Source organism: Elephantulus edwardii, unplaced genomic scaffold (assembly GCF_000299155.1).
Source record: "Elephantulus edwardii isolate Elephantulus edwardi_28Jun2011 unplaced genomic scaffold, EleEdw1.0 scaffold00032, whole genome shotgun sequence".
Classification (NCBI taxonomy): domain Eukaryota; kingdom Metazoa; phylum Chordata; class Mammalia; order Macroscelidea; family Macroscelididae; genus Elephantulus; species Elephantulus edwardii.
In genome coordinates this window covers 10018981-10037313 of record NW_006399782.1, presented here as the reverse complement: position 1 = coordinate 10037313, position 18333 = coordinate 10018981, and the positions used below count along the sequence as shown (strand labels likewise).

The 18333-nt window shown below is 39.5% G+C and overlaps 1 protein-coding gene across 1 annotated transcript in view; it reads right to left on the bottom strand.

The window, feature by feature from the left end:
• POLQ (polymerase (DNA directed), theta) overlaps positions 1–18333 on the bottom strand; it is a 103404-nt gene that overhangs the window by 14287 nt on the left and 70784 nt on the right. Inside the window, exons 20-23 of the mRNA XM_006884314.1 lie at positions 10505–10642; positions 7694–7868; positions 5101–5227; positions 4363–4484 (exon numbers count right to left, since the gene is read on the bottom strand). Of these exons, the coding sequence (XP_006884376.1) occupies positions 4363–4484; positions 5101–5227; positions 7694–7868; positions 10505–10642 (562 nt within the window). The remainder of the gene's footprint in view (positions 1–4362; positions 4485–5100; positions 5228–7693; positions 7869–10504; positions 10643–18333) is intronic.

Here is an 18333-nt window from a genome sequence, read left to right as displayed (position 1 = left end):
TAGTCTGTCTTGATCTGAATGTTCAGATTTAGAGGAGTATCTGACAGACAGCAATTTGTGGAGCAGTTAAAGATAAATCCCTTATTGTGGGGGTAAGCATTAGTTAAAGTGTTGACCCCCCTCATAGCTCAGTGCCTTGACCCACTTACTGTCCCCAGCTCCACCCTCCACCAGGATAACCCTTCTCATCTACCAAGTCCCTTCAGAAAATATCTTCCCTTGTCCAACCCATGATCTGACAGTTTGTATCTTAAGCTTTCTTGGCTTCTGTGATTCCAAAAACGTCAACTGCTGACATTTTCCTTTTGACCAGTGTCTCTTAAGTTTAGTTGTACTGTCTCCAAGGGAAGGTGACGTGTCCTGTAGAACTCCTGAGTGGGTACCTTTGAAAAACTCCTCTTCGTCACTTGTCTGATCTGGCTTCCTTGTGCCCGTTCTCAGCCTCCCTTCCGCCCAGGAGCACGCCGGAAATCCTGGGTACCTTTGAAAAACGCCTCTTTGTTGCTTGTCTGATCTGGCTTCCTTGTGCCCACTCTCAGACTCCCTTCCGCCCAGGAGCACACCAGAAATCCTGGGTACCTTTGAAAAACGCCTCTTCGTCGCTTGATTAGCCATTGTAATTAACCACTTAATTCTTAATTAACGTTATGGGAAGCTGGAGGGAGCACAGCCCACAGCAGTGCTTTGCTGGTATTTTAAACCCACTAACACGAACAAGAGCAGCTTCAAATCAAAACCTCCAGTAAAGTGTTAAAGTGGGCCCCACTTCCCCTTCATATCAATGTCCCTATTCAGCATGAAGTAACCAGAAGAGTCTGAGCTCCTATTCCCAAATGGGAAACCCACAAATAAAAAAGACAATCTCTTTGTAAAGATAAAGAAATATTAATCACCATTGGACTATGCCCACCATTACCCTGTCTTTTCTGGTCCCCAACAGATCTTTCTCACTTCTGTTACCCTCTCCCTCCACCAGCAATTTGTGCAACCTTATGATTTCATCCCAACCAGCCTCACCCTTCTGTTTCCACCCCTTACCCCCTTGGATCCCCATACATGTTTGAAACAATAAATAAAAATAAAAAACAATCTACTAACACTTATTCAGAGAGTGATCTGTTCTTTCAGCAGTCCATAGGACATTTAATAGTCATCTCCAGCATCAGATCTCAAGGGTATCATTCCTTTGTCTACCTCATGCACTGTCCAAGTTCCCAATGCACAGGAAGCAAGTCAAAATACCATGGCTTAGATCAGGTGGCTGTTGGTCTTTAAATGGACATTACTGTTCTTCAGCACTTTGGAGTGGTAGACTGCAGATTTCCCAAGGCAACAAGTCTTATGGTTTCCTGACTGCTGCTACCATGGGTGTAGACTGTGGATCCAAGTAAAATGAAATCATTGTCAACTTCAATCTATCTTCTATCTAACATGATATTGTATATTGGTGCACTGATGAAGATTTCTGTTTTCTTGATGTTGAGATGTAACCCATAGTGAAGGCTGTAGTCTTTGATATTCTATAGTAAATGCTTTGAGTCCTCCTCACTTTCAGATAGCAAGGTTCTGTCATCTGCATAATGCAGGTTGTTGATGAATCTTCTTCCAATCCTGATGTCATGATCTTCTTCATACAGTCTAGCTTCTTGAATGACTTCATCAGTGTATAGACTAAATAGGTATGGAGAAAGGATGCAGCCCTGCTCTTCCTGATCTTAAACCATGCATGGCCTGAACCTTGCTCTGGTCAAGACAACTGCTTCTTGATGTATGTACAGGTTTCACATAAGCACAATTAACTGTTCTCAGATTCTCATTCTTCTCAATGTTACTCATAATTTATTATGAGCCACAGAGCTAGATAGTTTTGAATAGTCAATAAAGCACAAGTAAACATCTTTCGGTTATTCTTTGTTTTCCAGTAAGATCTTCCCAGTTTTGCTGTAAAATCCCACATCCCAAGGCCTCTTCTGAATCCAGACTGAATTTCTAGCAGTTCCCTGCTGCCCTAGCTGTTGTTTAATAATCATCATCAAGCTGTTAATTGCATGTAACATTACTGATGTTGTTCAATAATTTCCACACTCTGTTGAATCACTTTTTTGGGGAACAGAAACAAATATACATCTTTTCTAGTCATCTGGCCAAGGAACTGTCTTCCAAATTTGTTTACATAGACTGAGGAGAATGCCCGGGGCTGTATTCGTTTCCTAAAACACCGCAATTGGTATTCCATCAATTCCTGGGGATTTACTTTTTACCAATGCCTTCAGTCCAGCTTGGACTTCTCCCTACATTGCTACTGGTTCTTGATCATATACTACTTTCTGAAATGGTTTATTGTCAAGTAAAGTATTTAATGTCAGCCAACCAAAGATTGTACTTTCATTACTGTTGTTGTTAGGTGCTGTTGAGGTGAGTACTCAACTCATAGGAAGCCTGTAAACAGCCAGCCTGAACAGCCTGGCCTATCGTGTGCCATCCTCAACATCTCTGAGACATTAGAGCCCATTGCTGAGGTCACAGTGTCAATCCATCTCATTGGAGGTCTTCCTCTCTTTTGCTGACCCTACGTCTTTCCAAGCATTATATTCCTCTCCAAAAAAATAGCATCCCTTAGCTACATGTCCAAAGTATGAAAGATGAAGCTTTCCTTGCCTTCAAGGTGCTCTAGCCTCAACCTTCCCAGGAAGTATCTGTTCATTTTTTTAGCAGTCTATGGGACAGTCAGTACTCTTCTCTAGCACCACAATTCAATGTCATCAATTCTTCTTCTGTAATCCTTATTCATGCCAGCTCTCCAATGCTTAGAAGGTGACTGAGAAGACCATGGCCTATATCAAGCCTGTTAGTCTTCAAATTGACATCACTGTTGTTCAGTATTTTGAGAGGCCCCGACAGTAGACAGTACTTTGGAGAGGTTCCTGACTGGATCCAGAGATTATACCTTTAGGTGTTACTTTTTTTATGGATTAGGTTAAGTAAAAAATAATGTTGTAATTAATTTAAATTGTTTCTCTTATTTTAATGTGTATGCAATGCAGAGCTGACTTAATGCTAGACTAGAAAAAATTTATGTTCATCTCTAAAGATATCTAGATGTCCAGCTTTTGACTCTTGACCAAAATAAAACAATGGAATTTTTTATTGTTGTTTAAAATCTCAAAGTTCCCAGCTGATATCCAGATTCGGTTTCCTAACTAATAATCTACAGTTGGCTTAAGCAATTAAGTCATCCTGCTTGATTATATCACCAGAGAAGCATATACATTCTGCTGGGAACTTCTGCTTTGAGTTTTCCTTAAGCCTACATTTTCTTTCTCAAGTAAGAGAGAAAGCATGGCCACTCTGTATATAAAGATCTCAGTGAGCACGTGCGTCGGATATCTCAGCCCCAATGCCTGTCTACACATTGCATTGCCATACCACATTGAAACTGGGAGAATCTTTATCATGTAGCTACTAAGAAATTTAAAAGTATACATTTACATCACATTGCATTTCTATTGAGCAGCACTGCTTTAAATGCGGTCATGTTCTGTCCCTTACATGTAAAAGGAGGAAAACAAAGATCAAGTAACTGCAGCTAGGATGTTACCCGTAAACTGCACAGGCCTTCTAGAAACTTCTTTGGATAATTCTTACTCTTGTAGGTTGATGGATCATTCTTTAAAAGCAAAACTGAAAACTGTCCAACAGGTTCTAAGATCTCAGGGCTAAATTCACCTGTCGTTCACAGAACAGTTCAGATGGCTAATGGTTTTCACCGGAACCTGCCAGCTGGCAAAAAGATTACAAAGCAAATACATACAGGAGAGATGAAATCTGATGACAAAAGGGCTTTTGACAATACTGAGGCACTATCAGGCAGGATGAAGATAGTTTTGGGGTGACCCCATTCAATAAGGAGCTGCACTGAGGTGGAAAGGAAAGGAAAGGAAAGAACAGAGATCAAAGCAAAGTCGGCCAAGGAGGCACAGAAAAGCTGGCCAATCACAGTGTACCCTCCAACGTCAAGGGAAGAGGACACAGTTGAGAAGGGAGTGACAACTTTTGTTGAACAATCCAAGTGTTAGACCTAGAAAGTGTTGAGGATTTTGAAAAAAAAAAAATGGTTTCCAATGACCTTGGAAAAATTATTTCAGCTCCCTGCTACTAATGTACATACACCACGAAATTTTTCTATTGAGTAAATAATGAAGACAATGTAGACTTATGACCGTTATAGCCAAGTTGCTATAAACCTGGCAATACTTAAGGAACCAATACATTCATCTATCTGCATCTTATCCCAAGCCCTATTACTGCTTTGAAAACCATTCCCATCTCAATGAGGAGCTCAAAAATTATCAGCCACCTTACCTGGGAAAGGTACAAAGGCATGCCTCATGCTAACAGAAAATGGAATTCCCCTGTCTGAGGCTCTATCCTCCACTGGTGCATGGTGCTCAGAGTTCAGATTACACAGCCTTTTATTTCTTCCCCTGTGGTGAAAATAACATTCTCATGCAGATAGGAAGCAGACTCAGACTTATCAAAAAAACAGTCTGATTTTCTATAAAATCACTATTTCCATCTAAGAAGTTTAGTAACAACCTTATTATCAGAGCTTCACTTTAAAGTTCCCCTTTGACTCACCCCCTCACTTATAGTAAAGTTTCCAAAATAGTAAGTAAATCAAGCTTGAAGATACCTGCACTACTTTTCCGTGGTCACTATTTCAGCAAATGTTCAATTAAACTCTCAGTAAGCTGTTTCTAACAGCTTTTTCCATAAACTAATTCAAAGCGAATTCACTGACAACAAATCTCTTTAGCGTATCTAGTATAATCTCTGTGCTTTTCCTTCTTTGTGTGAGTGTGGGTGGAGAAATTCTTCCCTTTAGAATATCACTTAAATATGCATGCAATACTGACTGATGCAGTTAGTAGTCAAAATTTTCAGCCTTTCACCATCAACTACTAGCTTCTTTATAGAGAGAGAGTCAGAACCTGAAATGTACAGTGCATGAAATGGAAAATTAAACAAATTTCATTATGTTGTCTAACTGATTATCTTTGAGCCATTCAAAGTATATGAAAACAGAGAAGCAGGGTCTACCTGCCCAGAGAAAGTGGGCCTTTGCCCAAAGCTTGGGAAGGTGGGCTTTCCTCCACTCGTGTTGGCATTCTGATCTCAAAATCTTTTGGTACATTCTGAATATTTGGGTCAGTGAAGGTTATTCGTCCTAAAAATCAAACAGAATTAAGAAAACATTAAAACAGGAAAACAAAAAAGTCTTTTCTTTTAACAGTAATTTTCCTTCTGAATTCTCTTAAAAAAATACTCTCTCATTGCTTATTGTTGTTGGTTGCCCTGAGTCAATTCAGACTCACACCAATATCCCTGTGCGGACCAGAACTGTTCCCCTGTCCTCTCAAGGCTGTGACCTTTCAAAAGCAGATTGCCAGGCCTGGCTTCCAAAGTGTCTAAGAGAGAATTTGAATCAATAAACTTTCAGCTAGCAATTGAGCACCTAACCATTTGCAACATTGCTAAACTAAAACAACAACAACAAAAAAATGCTATTTAAACAGTTTTACCATTTTAAAGCACATAAAAATGATAAAATAAGTACAGAATCAATCCCAACATAAAAACATGTATGAATCGGTTATAATACTTTGTTTTATGCTAACTTGATATTGTTGTTAAGTGTTGTCGAGTCACTTGCAACTCATAGCAACCCTATGTCCAACAGCTCTGAACCCTGCTTTATCCTGAGCCAACCTCACCGTGTCCGACACACCCACACCCACTACCCCAGTCCCTCAGTCAATCCATCTCATCCAGGATCTTTCTTTCTTGTGCTGTCCCTCCACCCTCCCAAGCATGATGTTCCTTTCCAAAGACTGGCCCCTCCTTGCAACATGCCCAAAGAATGTCACAAAACAATTCCATGGTAAGAATTTGATAAATTATTGCTAAGCTCTAGATCTGAGCATTACGAAACATATCAGCAACTATGCTAGGCACAGATGCAATTACAAGCCTCATCAGATAGAGAAACAATTTGATTTCTGAAGACTGAAAATCAAGAATGCACAAAATAGAGAAAAGAGGATCTAAACAAGAAAAACTGAGTAATGATGAAAACAGCTGAGACGCGAGAATTAGCCAATGCTAGAGACACTTTGAGATGTGGCCTCTGGAACTTTTTTTTTAAGACATTACCTCTCTGTTCTCCCCATCATCACCATCTCTTATCATGAGAATCAATAACTACACTGACATGGGTGGAAACGGGAACTAGCTAGTTAGTGAAATTTCTAGTCAACAATGATTTGCTAACACTGATAGCCTATATTTCCTGCCCTCCTCCATTTTCTTTTAAATATTTTGTGTTTATTTATTGGGTGAATTTTTTTCTCAAACACGTAAGTACTGTGGGGGGTGGGGCGGGAAGGCTTCTCTTACTAATTTTGTTACTCAAATTTTTATGACATGTATTTAGTGGCACTAAAACCCTCTTTTTATGTTATTTTATTAATAGCCCTCTTTTTAAATCTATTCTATAAAATTTCATCTTTTTTAAATGTATCAGGCATTTTGCATACTGGGACATTGTTTTTTGTTGATAAATCCCTAATATCTTTTTCTTACTTAGCATTCAGTATAAAATAAATGTTCAACATTACTAGAATTATTATCATCAAATACCCTGTTTAATGATAGACCTAACCAATAGTAGAAGGTGCCTAAGGTTTTTACTCCCTCAACATACTGTCTTCTTTTCCATGACTATTCAGTATAATGTCTAGACTTCTGATTAGATTAACATGAGCAGCTAAAGACACTAATAAAGAAATTACATCTCTGTAAATTGTTACTGAAATATATTTAAATTAAAAAAGAAATTACAAAACACAAGAATAGCTTCATGACGAAGATTACTTTGATTAATGAAATAACAATGTTATGGGCTTTTAACATCAGAAAGAATAGCAGGTCTTCATGGTGCGTCCTTCTTAATAACAGCAATAACTGATACTTTGCATTTTCTAAATGCCACTCATTAACTACCTTCATCCTTTAACACGTAATCTATTTACTCTTCAGAATGATCTGGGGAACTAGAGCTGTTATTATACATGAAGAAGCATAACTGTCTTATGCTAAGAGGTTAACTATCTTGCCTCAAGATTCCCAGTACAAGGGATCAAAGCTTGTTAACAGTATTATTTCAAAGACAACAATCTATGTAAAAAATCTTAACTGCCTCTCTTATAACAAAGTAACATGATCCCTTCTTTCACTCCATTGTGTTTGGCAAACATTTGAGCCTTGGACTTCCTAGTAAAAAATATATAATAAGTCTTGTTGGCAAAAGAGTTAGGTGATCTAACCATCAGCTTCCCGTGGAAGAAAATGTGGTCATCTACTCACATAGAGAACAGCCTTGAACATCCGACGGGGAGTTCTATCATTATAGAGTTGTCGGAAATGGAAATTAACTTGACAACCCGACAGGGGAAGAACAATTTTTCCTCACCAGAATACCTTATATTTAACCCACAAGACCTATGAGACACCCAAAATAGTTTCAGTCACCTTTTTCTGCCTGCGTAGGATAGAATGTTCACGTAAACAAAAAAAATTAGAAAAAAAAAATCTTTCAAAGTTGGATACATTCATACTTTAGATTGCTCATTACCTGTAGCAGTGTGTGACTGCGATACTGGATAGATCCTTTCCATTCGAAGAAAAGGATTCAGACGTTTTTCTCGCCGCAAGGGAAAGACCACTTTGGTAATAGCGTTACTGATTCTTCTCCACTCTAATATCAAGCCAGGTAATGGATGCAGTGCCTTTAATTTATTTAAAACATCCTATAAAAAAATACAATAAGGTAAGATTGGATTCTTGCCAAAATTCCACAGCAAACTAGAATCTCTTAGAGCTAAATATCACTCCTTGATTGCTGCTGAGCTGAAAATGACTCATAGCTGGCCCATCACTGGGTTTGTAGAGGCTCTGAATTTCACAAGGAGACCGCTCCTCTCCTGCAGAGCCTCTGGTGGGGCCGACGGCTGGCTTCTGCTTGGAAGCACAACCCTTACCCACCGGGCCACACAGGATGAGATAAACCTTGCATTGACAACTCAACATCACCGTTTGAGTTTTGCTGAAAATCATGATAATGATAAAATGATGACAACTATAATGTATAAAATGCATACATATTAATGCCAAGTAATGTTGTTGTTTTTATGTGCTGTTGAGTCGCCTGTGACCCATACTGACCCCATGCACAGCAGCTCTGAACCAGGCCCTGTCCTGAGCCTGTCTCACTAATTCCGACACAGTAACCCCCATGGCCCCAGTCACTGAAAACTCGGGCGGCATAGTCTGCAGGGAGCTGTGCTAACTGAAGACCACCTTTTTGGCAGTTTGAACTCAACATTAAGCCTATGGACGAAAGATGGGCAATCTTCTCCCTTGCTATTGACATCCTCAGAAACCTCTCTAGTTGATGGATCTAGTTGATGGCAATGAGAGAATTTTAAAGAAAGCAAAATAGGAGCTCTGGTGGCCTAGTGGCAAGAAGCTGCGCTGTAATCCCGAAGGCGCACTGTTCAAATACACCAGATGCCTTATCGGAGCAGAAGGGGCAATGTCCTTCTGTACCAGTCAGATCCAATTCAACGGTACACACAAAAATAATAAAAAATTAAAAATAAGTAAATAAAGCAAAATAAAATGTCTAATGAGCAAAGTTGTCTCTCTGCTCTTCACCTAAGTGTTCACATCATCTATTTTCTGTCCTTGTGTATTTTCCTCTTCCACTGCTCACATATAAGACATTTCCAGTTTGAGATGGTTTGAGGGTTTTTTAAAATATCTTGCCTTAATAGGAGTGCTGATGACATAGTCTACAGGGAGTCACACTGCTAAGTTGGCCACACCTCTTGCTAAGTTGGCCACACCTCTCTGCGCAAATCCAGAGCAACTCTTCAGGAGAAAGATGGGTAATTTCCCATGGATTTACAGCCTCAAAAACCCCTCTGGAGAGTCAGCTACGAGTCAGTTCCAATTCAGTGATAATTAATGAGTCACCAAGGCAATGCCCTGATACTTTCACAGTTCCATATTAAGGAGAGAAGAAAACACTGATTTGTTAAACATTTCTAATTTTCTCTGTTATGTGTTGGAGAAGGTGCAGTCGGTGTGCTCTTTGGAGGCAAGAATGACGAGGCTTCGCCTCACATACTTTGGACATGTTGCTAGGAGGGGCTATTCCATGGAGAGGGACATGGTGCTGGGAAGGGTAGAGGGTCGGTAGAGAAGAGGAAGATCATCAACCAGGTGCACTGATGTGGTAACTGCTGTAATAGGCTCTAGTGTGTCAGGAAGTGTGAGGATGGCACAAGATAGAACAGGGTTCAGATCTTTTGTTCATAAGGTCACTATAAGTCCTACTTGACAGCACCTAACAACAACACTTAACAAATCCTTAAAAAAAAAACCAAAAACAATTTATAGGGTAAAAGTACCAATGATATAACAATAGGTGTCCTAGAGTCTCTGGTGGCCTAGTGGGTAAGGAGTTGTGCTGCCAACCCAAAGGCAAGTTGTTCAAATCCACCAGCTGCTCTGTGGAAGGAAGATGGTCACTTTCCTCTCTTTGTGATTTACAGACTTTCAAAACACACTAGAAGGTCAGTTCATAATTTGTTCATAATTAGTTGGAGTTATAGCCTGGGGATGAAGAAAGTCCCAGAGGGTAGATAAAACTCAAAAGCTCAAAGGGTAGATTTCCAATAAGTCAGAACAGACTTACAGCTGAGACTCACCACTGGGTTTCTCAGGCTATAAATAGCATGGGAGGAGAGTGACTATCTTTCTTTCAAGGAATCACTGGTAGATTCTAACTGCTAGAGAGAAGTGGTCTTTGGGTTAGAAGCTCAGTTTCCTACAGACTCGAGTTCCCAAACAGGAAACAAGTCACAGCTAATAGTAACAGGGTCAAAGCATAGAGAACAGCACTCCCTCCAGGGCAGCAGTAGCTCCTTGCACTTCTCCATTGAAGTTTTAGTGGGAAAAAAGCCCTCTTCTTACCTACAACTGAACATTATTATGAAAAGTGATTAAAAGCTTAAAACTGGGGAGAAGAAAAAGTTTTATCTGTATTGACTCCCATTCTTATTTCTGTTTTTAATTCACATTGCTTCACACAGACTATGTTATACTGGAAGCCTAAGGATTGTTAATGGCAAAAATTAAATAGCTTCCACAGATCTGACTTCACAAACCTTTATACTGTTGTTATAATAGGAAGGACAAGATTACTAAATCAGATTATGATCTAAATTTTCCACATTGGAATATTGGCTACCAAATAAAAAAATCAATTTGCTTTAATCTGGAAGAGCATATGGTGCAAGACAGCCTGTACTGGAGGTTGATCTCACTAGTAAACATCAAGATGTTAACAGCAGTTCAATGTCTGCCCTATTGGTAGCACCTTACTAGTGCTGAGCTGTTTTCCCAACTTTCGGATGCGTCCATTGTCACGCCCTCTTCTGGTCGAGCCCAAAGTTTTCTTGTTGCCTTGGTTTTTCATCTCTCCATTTGGTGGTAACTTCAACTCCAAAAATAAAACCTGTAAGAAAGGAATGCTTCTTTAGTCAATAATCACATCACAGGTTTGGCAGCTCTGATGGTGTAGTTCACAGAGAGTGGTACAGCTAACCAAAAATGTTGCCTTTCTGGTGGTTTAAATCCACCAGCAGCTCCACAGGAGAAAGATGGGCAACGTCCTCCAGCACAGTGCATAGCCTCTGAAAACTCACTGAAGTGTCAGTTATGAGTCAGTTCTGACTAAATGGCAATGAGTTGAGTTCATTAAGTCAATAACAAAATACTTCAAAAGTTATTTGATAATTTTTCTTTTGCTTTTCAAAGAGAGGAGTGTACTGGGAGGAGGGGTGGGCAGGGAGAAAAGTGCAACAATGAGTGAATGGAAATCCAAAGTCTCTAAATTTTCATTGAAATTAATAAGAAAAAAAAATTTTAAAGTTATTTGAATGAAAAAATTCTATGGTTCAATGTGGATTAGAAAAAAAACATTTGCTTTGTTTTGTTCTTTGGGGGGGTGGTTCTTCTTATACACCATCGAGTCAACTATGACTCATAGCAACCCTATGCTCAATAGCTCTGAAACCTGCTCTATCCTAAACCAATCTCACTGTCTCTGACACACCTATCCTCATTACCCCAGTTACTTGTCTATCTGGGTCTTCCTCTCCTGCTCTGTCTCTGCACCCTTCTAAGCATGATATCCTTCTCCAAAGACTGGTCCCTCCTGGCTACAAGCCCAAAGTATGTGAGACAGAGCTTCAATTCTTGTCTCCAAGAAGCAGCCTGGTTTCACTCTCTTGAGAACAGACCCATTTGTTCTCCTGGCAGTCCATGGTATGTTCAATATTCTCTCCAGCACCAAAGCTCAAAGATATCAATTCTTCTGTCATCCTTAGTCATTGTCCAGCTCTCTAATGCATAGCACATAACTATAAAGACCACGTCCTGGATAAGTTGCACCATAGTCTCTAGACTGACATCCCCGCTCTTCAATTCTCTGGAGAGGTCCCTGACAGCAGAATTTCCTAATGCAATTTGTCCTTTGATTTCCTGACAGCTGGTGCCAAAAGTGATGACTGTGGAACCAAGGGACCTAAAATTATTAACAATCTCAATCTCTTCTCCATCTATCACACGGTTTCCAATTGGCCCAGTGGTGAGAATCTTCATTTTCTGGATGTTGAGCTTCAATCCATATTGCAAACTACGTCCTTGACCCTCTATAGCAGATGCTTCAGGCCCTACTGAGTTTCAGCAAGTAAGGCTGTATCATCTGCATAACGCAGGTTATTGATGAGTCTTGCTCCAATCCTGATGTCATATTTCTCCCCACAAAGTCCAGCCTCTTGAACGACCTGATCTGCATACAGATTGAAAAAGTATGGAGACAGGACATATCCCTAACACACTCCTTTCCCAATTTTGAACCATGTGGTGTTTTCATGATCTTTTCTGATGACTGCCTCCTGATACAAGTATGGTTTTCACACAAGCACAATCAGGTGTTCTGGGATTCCCATTCTTCTTTTGCTTAGCTACAATTTCTTGTGATCCACTTAATCAAATTTCTTTGCACAGTCAATGAAACACAGATATGTATTTCTCTTACTCTCTGCTTTTAGCTAAGATCTGACATTAACAAGATGTTCCTCTTCTAAACCCAGGTTGTATTTCTTGTAGTTCTCTGTCAATGTACTGTTCCAGTCACTTTTGGATAATCTTCAGGAGGATTTTGCTTCTGTGTGATATTAGTGATATCATTCAATAATTTTCATACTCTGCTGGATCACCTTTTTAATTGGAATGGGAATAAACATGGATCTCTTCCAGTCAGTTGGCCAGGTGGTTGTCCTCCAGATTTCTTGGCACAGCCTGGTGAGCACTTCCAGGGCTGCATCTGTTTGTTGAAGTATGTCAATTAGTGTTCCATCAATTCCTGAGGCCTTGTTTTTGCTGATTCCTTCAGAGAAGCTTGGACTTCCTCCTTCATCACCATTGTCTCTTGAATATAAGTTGTTTCATGACAGTTTGTAATTATCATATTTAATACATGTTGTTACAGCCTGTCAAGTCAGAACTGACCTAGAGATGACCCTCAGTGGGTTTTCAGAGGCTGTAAATCTCACAGGAGATTGTCCATCTTGCTCCCACAAAGTAACTGGTAGATTCAAACTGTGTGCCTTTGGGTTGCCAGTGCAATTTCTTATGATTAAACTACCATCAGCAGGGTAGGTTGTCCATACCTTAATTTTGGCACTCTCATAACAACACTATTACCAGGCATTTAAACAATCAAAAGCAAGGAATGTATTCAGTGTGCTGAGCAATTGGTGAACAAGTCATTGAAAATTAAACTTTGGTGGCTCTGAGGATTGTAACACTACTAAGTAATCCCTGAATTGGTAACAACATGCTACACAATCATTTAAGTTCTGCAGAAGGTCAACATTATGTACACTATGGAAACATACATGGCTATTGTATGATCACAATACAAAAAAAAAACAGTAAAAATAGAAGGGGCTTAAAAAGTTACCTCATCCCACCACCATAGGAATGAAACCAGAGTTCCCGGAAGCAAAGTTAGAAGGTTGACAACCAGTAGAACAACAAAAGGCCAACAAAGGGCAGGGATCCTGTATTAGCTGTAAAGGAAGACCTAATACAAATCTAAAACTCACTAGTTTAAGTTGTGTTATAACACAGGAAATTCAGGATACTGTATCTGATATATATTTGCACAGATGTAAGAATTTGTCAATATACTGGCCTGAGAATGAAAGAAAGGATATGTCAGTGCTTCCTTCCAAAGGCCAGTAGTGACAAAGGTAAAATTACAGTATCAATCTGTGTGAATAACTGAGACCTTAGTAATGAAAGCTTTTAAGGTCTATCAGAGAGTCCTGACAACTAATGGTAAGAAGTTACATTGCCCCTCCCAAAAGGCATGTTGTTTGAATCAACCAGCTGCTCTGTAGGAGAAAGATGGTAATGTTATGCTGTGTGATTTACAGTCTCTGAAAACCAACTATGAGGGTGAGCTACTGAGTCAGTTCAAACTTAACAACACATAACAACAACAACATGGCAGCACAATATGGAACTCTGGTGGCTTATTCCCTAGAGAGGGAGCTAAAGAGGCAAGTTAACAATAGCATTATAAAGATAAGGAATTGTCAACAACCTACACAGACACAACAGAAACTGTCTCACGCATACTAAAGGAGTTTCACATAATGTTAAGGAAGCAGCAGGCAGCCTCAAATAGTAGGGGAAAAAATCCACAAACAACCAAGCCTTCTCCTAAAAAAAGCAGATCAGTCTATGAACACCTTGTATAGTCCAGACGGTGGCAGAAGAAATACATCAATGTGGAGTTATATGTACTGATGCTGAAAAAGTTACATATGGTAAAAGAAAGAATTGACACTTTAAATAAAGAGGTACAAGAATTTTTAAAATCATCACAAGACAGGATAACAAAAGAGTACTAGAAACAACAGAAAATTCAATCCAGAATATCAACACAGAAATGACAGAATTTTCCAACATGCTGGAGGGACAAAAACATCAGAATACAAGAGCTGGTACTCTAAATGATGAGAGACATTTCTCTGGTAACAAACTGTAGAAATCATCCCTGAAAGTAGAGTCTAAAATACAAGAGATGGAAGAGAGAATCAGCAAGACAGAAGACTCTCAATGGGTACTTACTAGAAGAAAAAACAGGGGAAATGAAGAAAGCATTAGAATCATGTGGAATCAAAATCAAATGGAACAGCCTAAATGTGACTGGAATTCCAGAACAAAAGGAGAGGAAAAAGCACTGAAAAAATTACAGAAGAAGTACTAGAAGAAAACTTCCCACGTATCACGAAAAATAAGAAAATCCACATTCAAGAAGCTCAGCAAACTCCAAACAACCTATAACTCAAAAGAAACACATCAAGACTCCTTATAGTCAAATTCTCTAAAATCAAAGATGATAGAATACGAAAAGCTATGTGAGAAAAATCCACCTACAAAGAAGAAAAAATTAGATTAAGCTCTCTCTGACTGCTTAGCAGAAACCATGTGAGCAAGAAGACAATGGGATGGCATATACAGAGGACAGAAAGAAAATTATTGCCAGTCAAAGCCAAGGATCCTTGACCCAGCAAAGCTGTTCATCAAATATTAAGGAGGAATTGGGTCACTGGCAGAAAAGCAAGACTTTAATAAATTCATGAAAACAAGACCAACCATACAAAAAATTCAACACAAAGTTCTTCACACAGATAAACCAAAGGAAAGTGGATGGACCAAAGTAACCAGAAACCACAGAAACAGAAACACAGCAAAATGTCAGTGATGAAACCTAGCCTGTCAAAATTGCACTTAATGGTTTAAAGGCATCAATTAAAAGAAAAAAAGAGTAGCTGAAAGGATAAAAATAAACCAAAGAACATGAATACACCACCCACCTACAAGAGATACATGTAAGAAATGAGGGGGAAAGGGAGACTATAAATCAAAGACTGAAAATTGTACCAAGCAAGTGGCATCCACAAAAAGGCAGGAATAGCAATATTAATCTCTGATAAAATGGACTCCAGGATACGAACCACCATAAAAAATAAGGTTTGGCACTACGTAATGATTAAAGGCACAAAAAAATCAAGAACATTAATGCACCAAACAATAGACCTGCAAAATACATAAAACAACGGTTAACAGATTGAAGAAAGAAAAAAAACTGCAACACCAACAGTACAAGACTTTAACACATCACTCTCACCAAACAGCAGATCAACTAAAAAGAAACTCAACAAAGAATCAAAAGAAGTAAACTATGTAAAAATAGCCAACTCAACCTCACCGATCTATTGAAACTAAAACTTGCCCAATTAAAACTCAATTTACTTTCTTCTTAAGTACACATTACCATATATTAAGAGACAAAGCAAGCCTCAACAACAACAACAACAAAAAAACCCAGAGAAATAATACAAGGTATCTTTTTAGACCACAGTGCCATAAAATGAGAAATTAATAACAAGAAGATAAAATATTAAAAATTACTTAAGTGGACGCTATATAACACCCTGTGCACTGCTGGATTATAGAAGAAATTAAAAAGTACCTAGAAACAAATGACAAAGAAAACAAAGTATTTCAAAATTTCTGAGATACAGCTAAATAGTCCACAGGGAAATTTCACAACAATACATAAACATAAAAAAAGAAGAAAGGAGAAAAATAAACTCCAGCAATAGAGAAAGAACAAGCTAATCAAACAGCCTTTAGAAAAAAAGGAAATTGCCTGAAATCACTGGGATAGAAAACAGAAAAACAACTGAAACCATCAATAAGACCAGGAGCTGATTCTTTGAAAGGATCAATAAAATAGGCAAATGATTGCAAAAGTAACAAAAAGGAGGAGGGGAAGAAACCCAGAAGACACAGATAACTTGAATAAGAAATTAAAGAACTACCTGAAATTAAATCAGTAATAATAGAATATTATGGAAAGCTATATTCTGATAAATTTTAAAACCGACTAATGGACAAATTCCTAGAAAACTGTACCCTATCCAGATTGGCATAGACAGAAGAACAATTTGAACAGATACATAATAAAAGAAATCAAAACAGTCTTAAAATGACTCTCCCCAAAGAAAAGTCCTGGGCCAGAGAGCTTCATGATGAATTCTACCAAACATTCAGAAATGAATTATCATCAGCTCTACCTAAATTATTTCAAAAACATAGAAGAAGGAACACTCCCAGAATCACTCTATCAAGCAAGCATATCCCTAATACCAAAACCAGGCAAAGGCGTTACCAAATAAGAAAACTATAGACGAATGTCTCTATGAATATAGACGCAAAACTCCTTAACAAGGTGCATGGCTCTGTCATCCATGCTACGGCAGAGATGTGCTTGCTTCCAAGATAGCAGTGGCAGCTCTGGGGTCTGGGGTGTTCTGCTGGCAGTCTGGAGGCTTCTGCAGCTGCACTGACAGCCAGTCAGTGTCCCTCCTTCAGCCAGCTCCTTGCTGTTTCCTCCTTGCTTTGGCTACAGGGCTAAAGTCTTCATGATGAGCAGAAGTAGCAAGTTCCCTTGCCTTCTGTGCAAGGACACTCTGAGACGCAGGGAGAACGTAAGGCAGAGTGTCTTCGTTCACCCTCCAGGTCTATAGACCAAGATGGTGGTGAGGAAGAAAAGGAGGATCATGAGAGTGAGAAGCAGCTTCAGGACCATGTCTTGAAGGCAGTCCTGCAGTACACTCCTGCCCACAGGTGGACTTGGAGGCCATTGCAGAAGGAGCAGGGTCTCTGTCTCTCCAGTGCAGCAGCCAGCATGTGAGGGAATGACGGAAGTGACTGGTCCTGCATTTTGTGATTCAATGCAATACTTGACTCACCCCAGTGTACTGGAAAAGGAGCAGAAGCTGGTGCAGCTGGGGCTGGCAGAGAAGAGGAAGACAGACCAGTTCCTGAGGGATGCAGTGGAATCTAGACTGAGAAAGCTGATCTCGTATGTTGAGCACCGGCCCCCCACTTAGCATTCTCATGCTCCCTCACAGCATCCTGCCCAGCCTGAACCTACTCATTAGCATGGTGGATGACATGAAGCATTATGCTGGAGATGCTGGGGACCAGTCCATGGATTGTAACTGGTACACCTGTCAAGCTATGCTAGTTGACATCTACAACACTATGGAGCTGGTGATGATGCAAGACTCCTCCCCAAACTTCAAAGACATGGTGGCACTTCCCGGAAAAACGGATCCATGATGCAATGAACTGCATTGCCAAGCAGGTCAAGTACACTGGAGAGACGTTGTTGCAAGGACTCATGGGTACAGCAGTGACCTGAAGAACTTGTTAAGTCTAAACTGGCACCAGTGAAAAGGAAGGAGTGTCAGCTAGAGTAGCCAGAAGAAAATCAGGAGCTGTACTTAAAAGAGCTTTGAAAATAAGATGTGCCATCCACACACAGGACATGAGAAAACACTGAAAGACTCCTGAGTTACAATCATAGCCATTTGGAAGCCACAGGACACTGGGTACAAGTCTGACCTAAGACTGGATCACTTCTTTGGTTTCTAATGTCAGGCCAGACTTTCTGGTGCCTTTCTGCATTGCAGATGTTTGACTGAAAAATTGAGACTCATCCAAGCATTCACATCAGGGAAACAGCATGTTCGCATTATAGTACCAAGGAACCCTGATTCCCTGATTATATCTTCTGTCTGTTTGCTTTTTTAAATTTTTTTTATTAATTTTAATGAAAATTTACAGAAACTTTGGATTTCCATGCATTCATTGGTGCACTTATCTCCCCTTCAACCCTCCCCCACCCCCAGTATACTACCCTCTTGGAAAAGTAAAAGAAAAATTATTTCATTGTTTTACAATCCCTCCACTCAGGTCCACTCCACCATGTAGCCTTCACTCTGGACTCACATCACGACAATAATAGCTAATCATATATCCCTTGTAAACAGTTTTCTCCCTCATCAGTTTCAATGCAGTATACATTATTTAACCCATCTTTCTCAGTCTCCCCTCAACCCTGATGCACCATGTAGTATTTGTCCTTTTGTGACTGAGATATTTTAGTCTGCATAATGTCCTCCAGGGTCACCCATTTTGAATAATATTGCATGAGTTCCTTGTTTTTCAATGCAGCGTAGTATTCCATTGTGTGAATATACCACAGCTTCT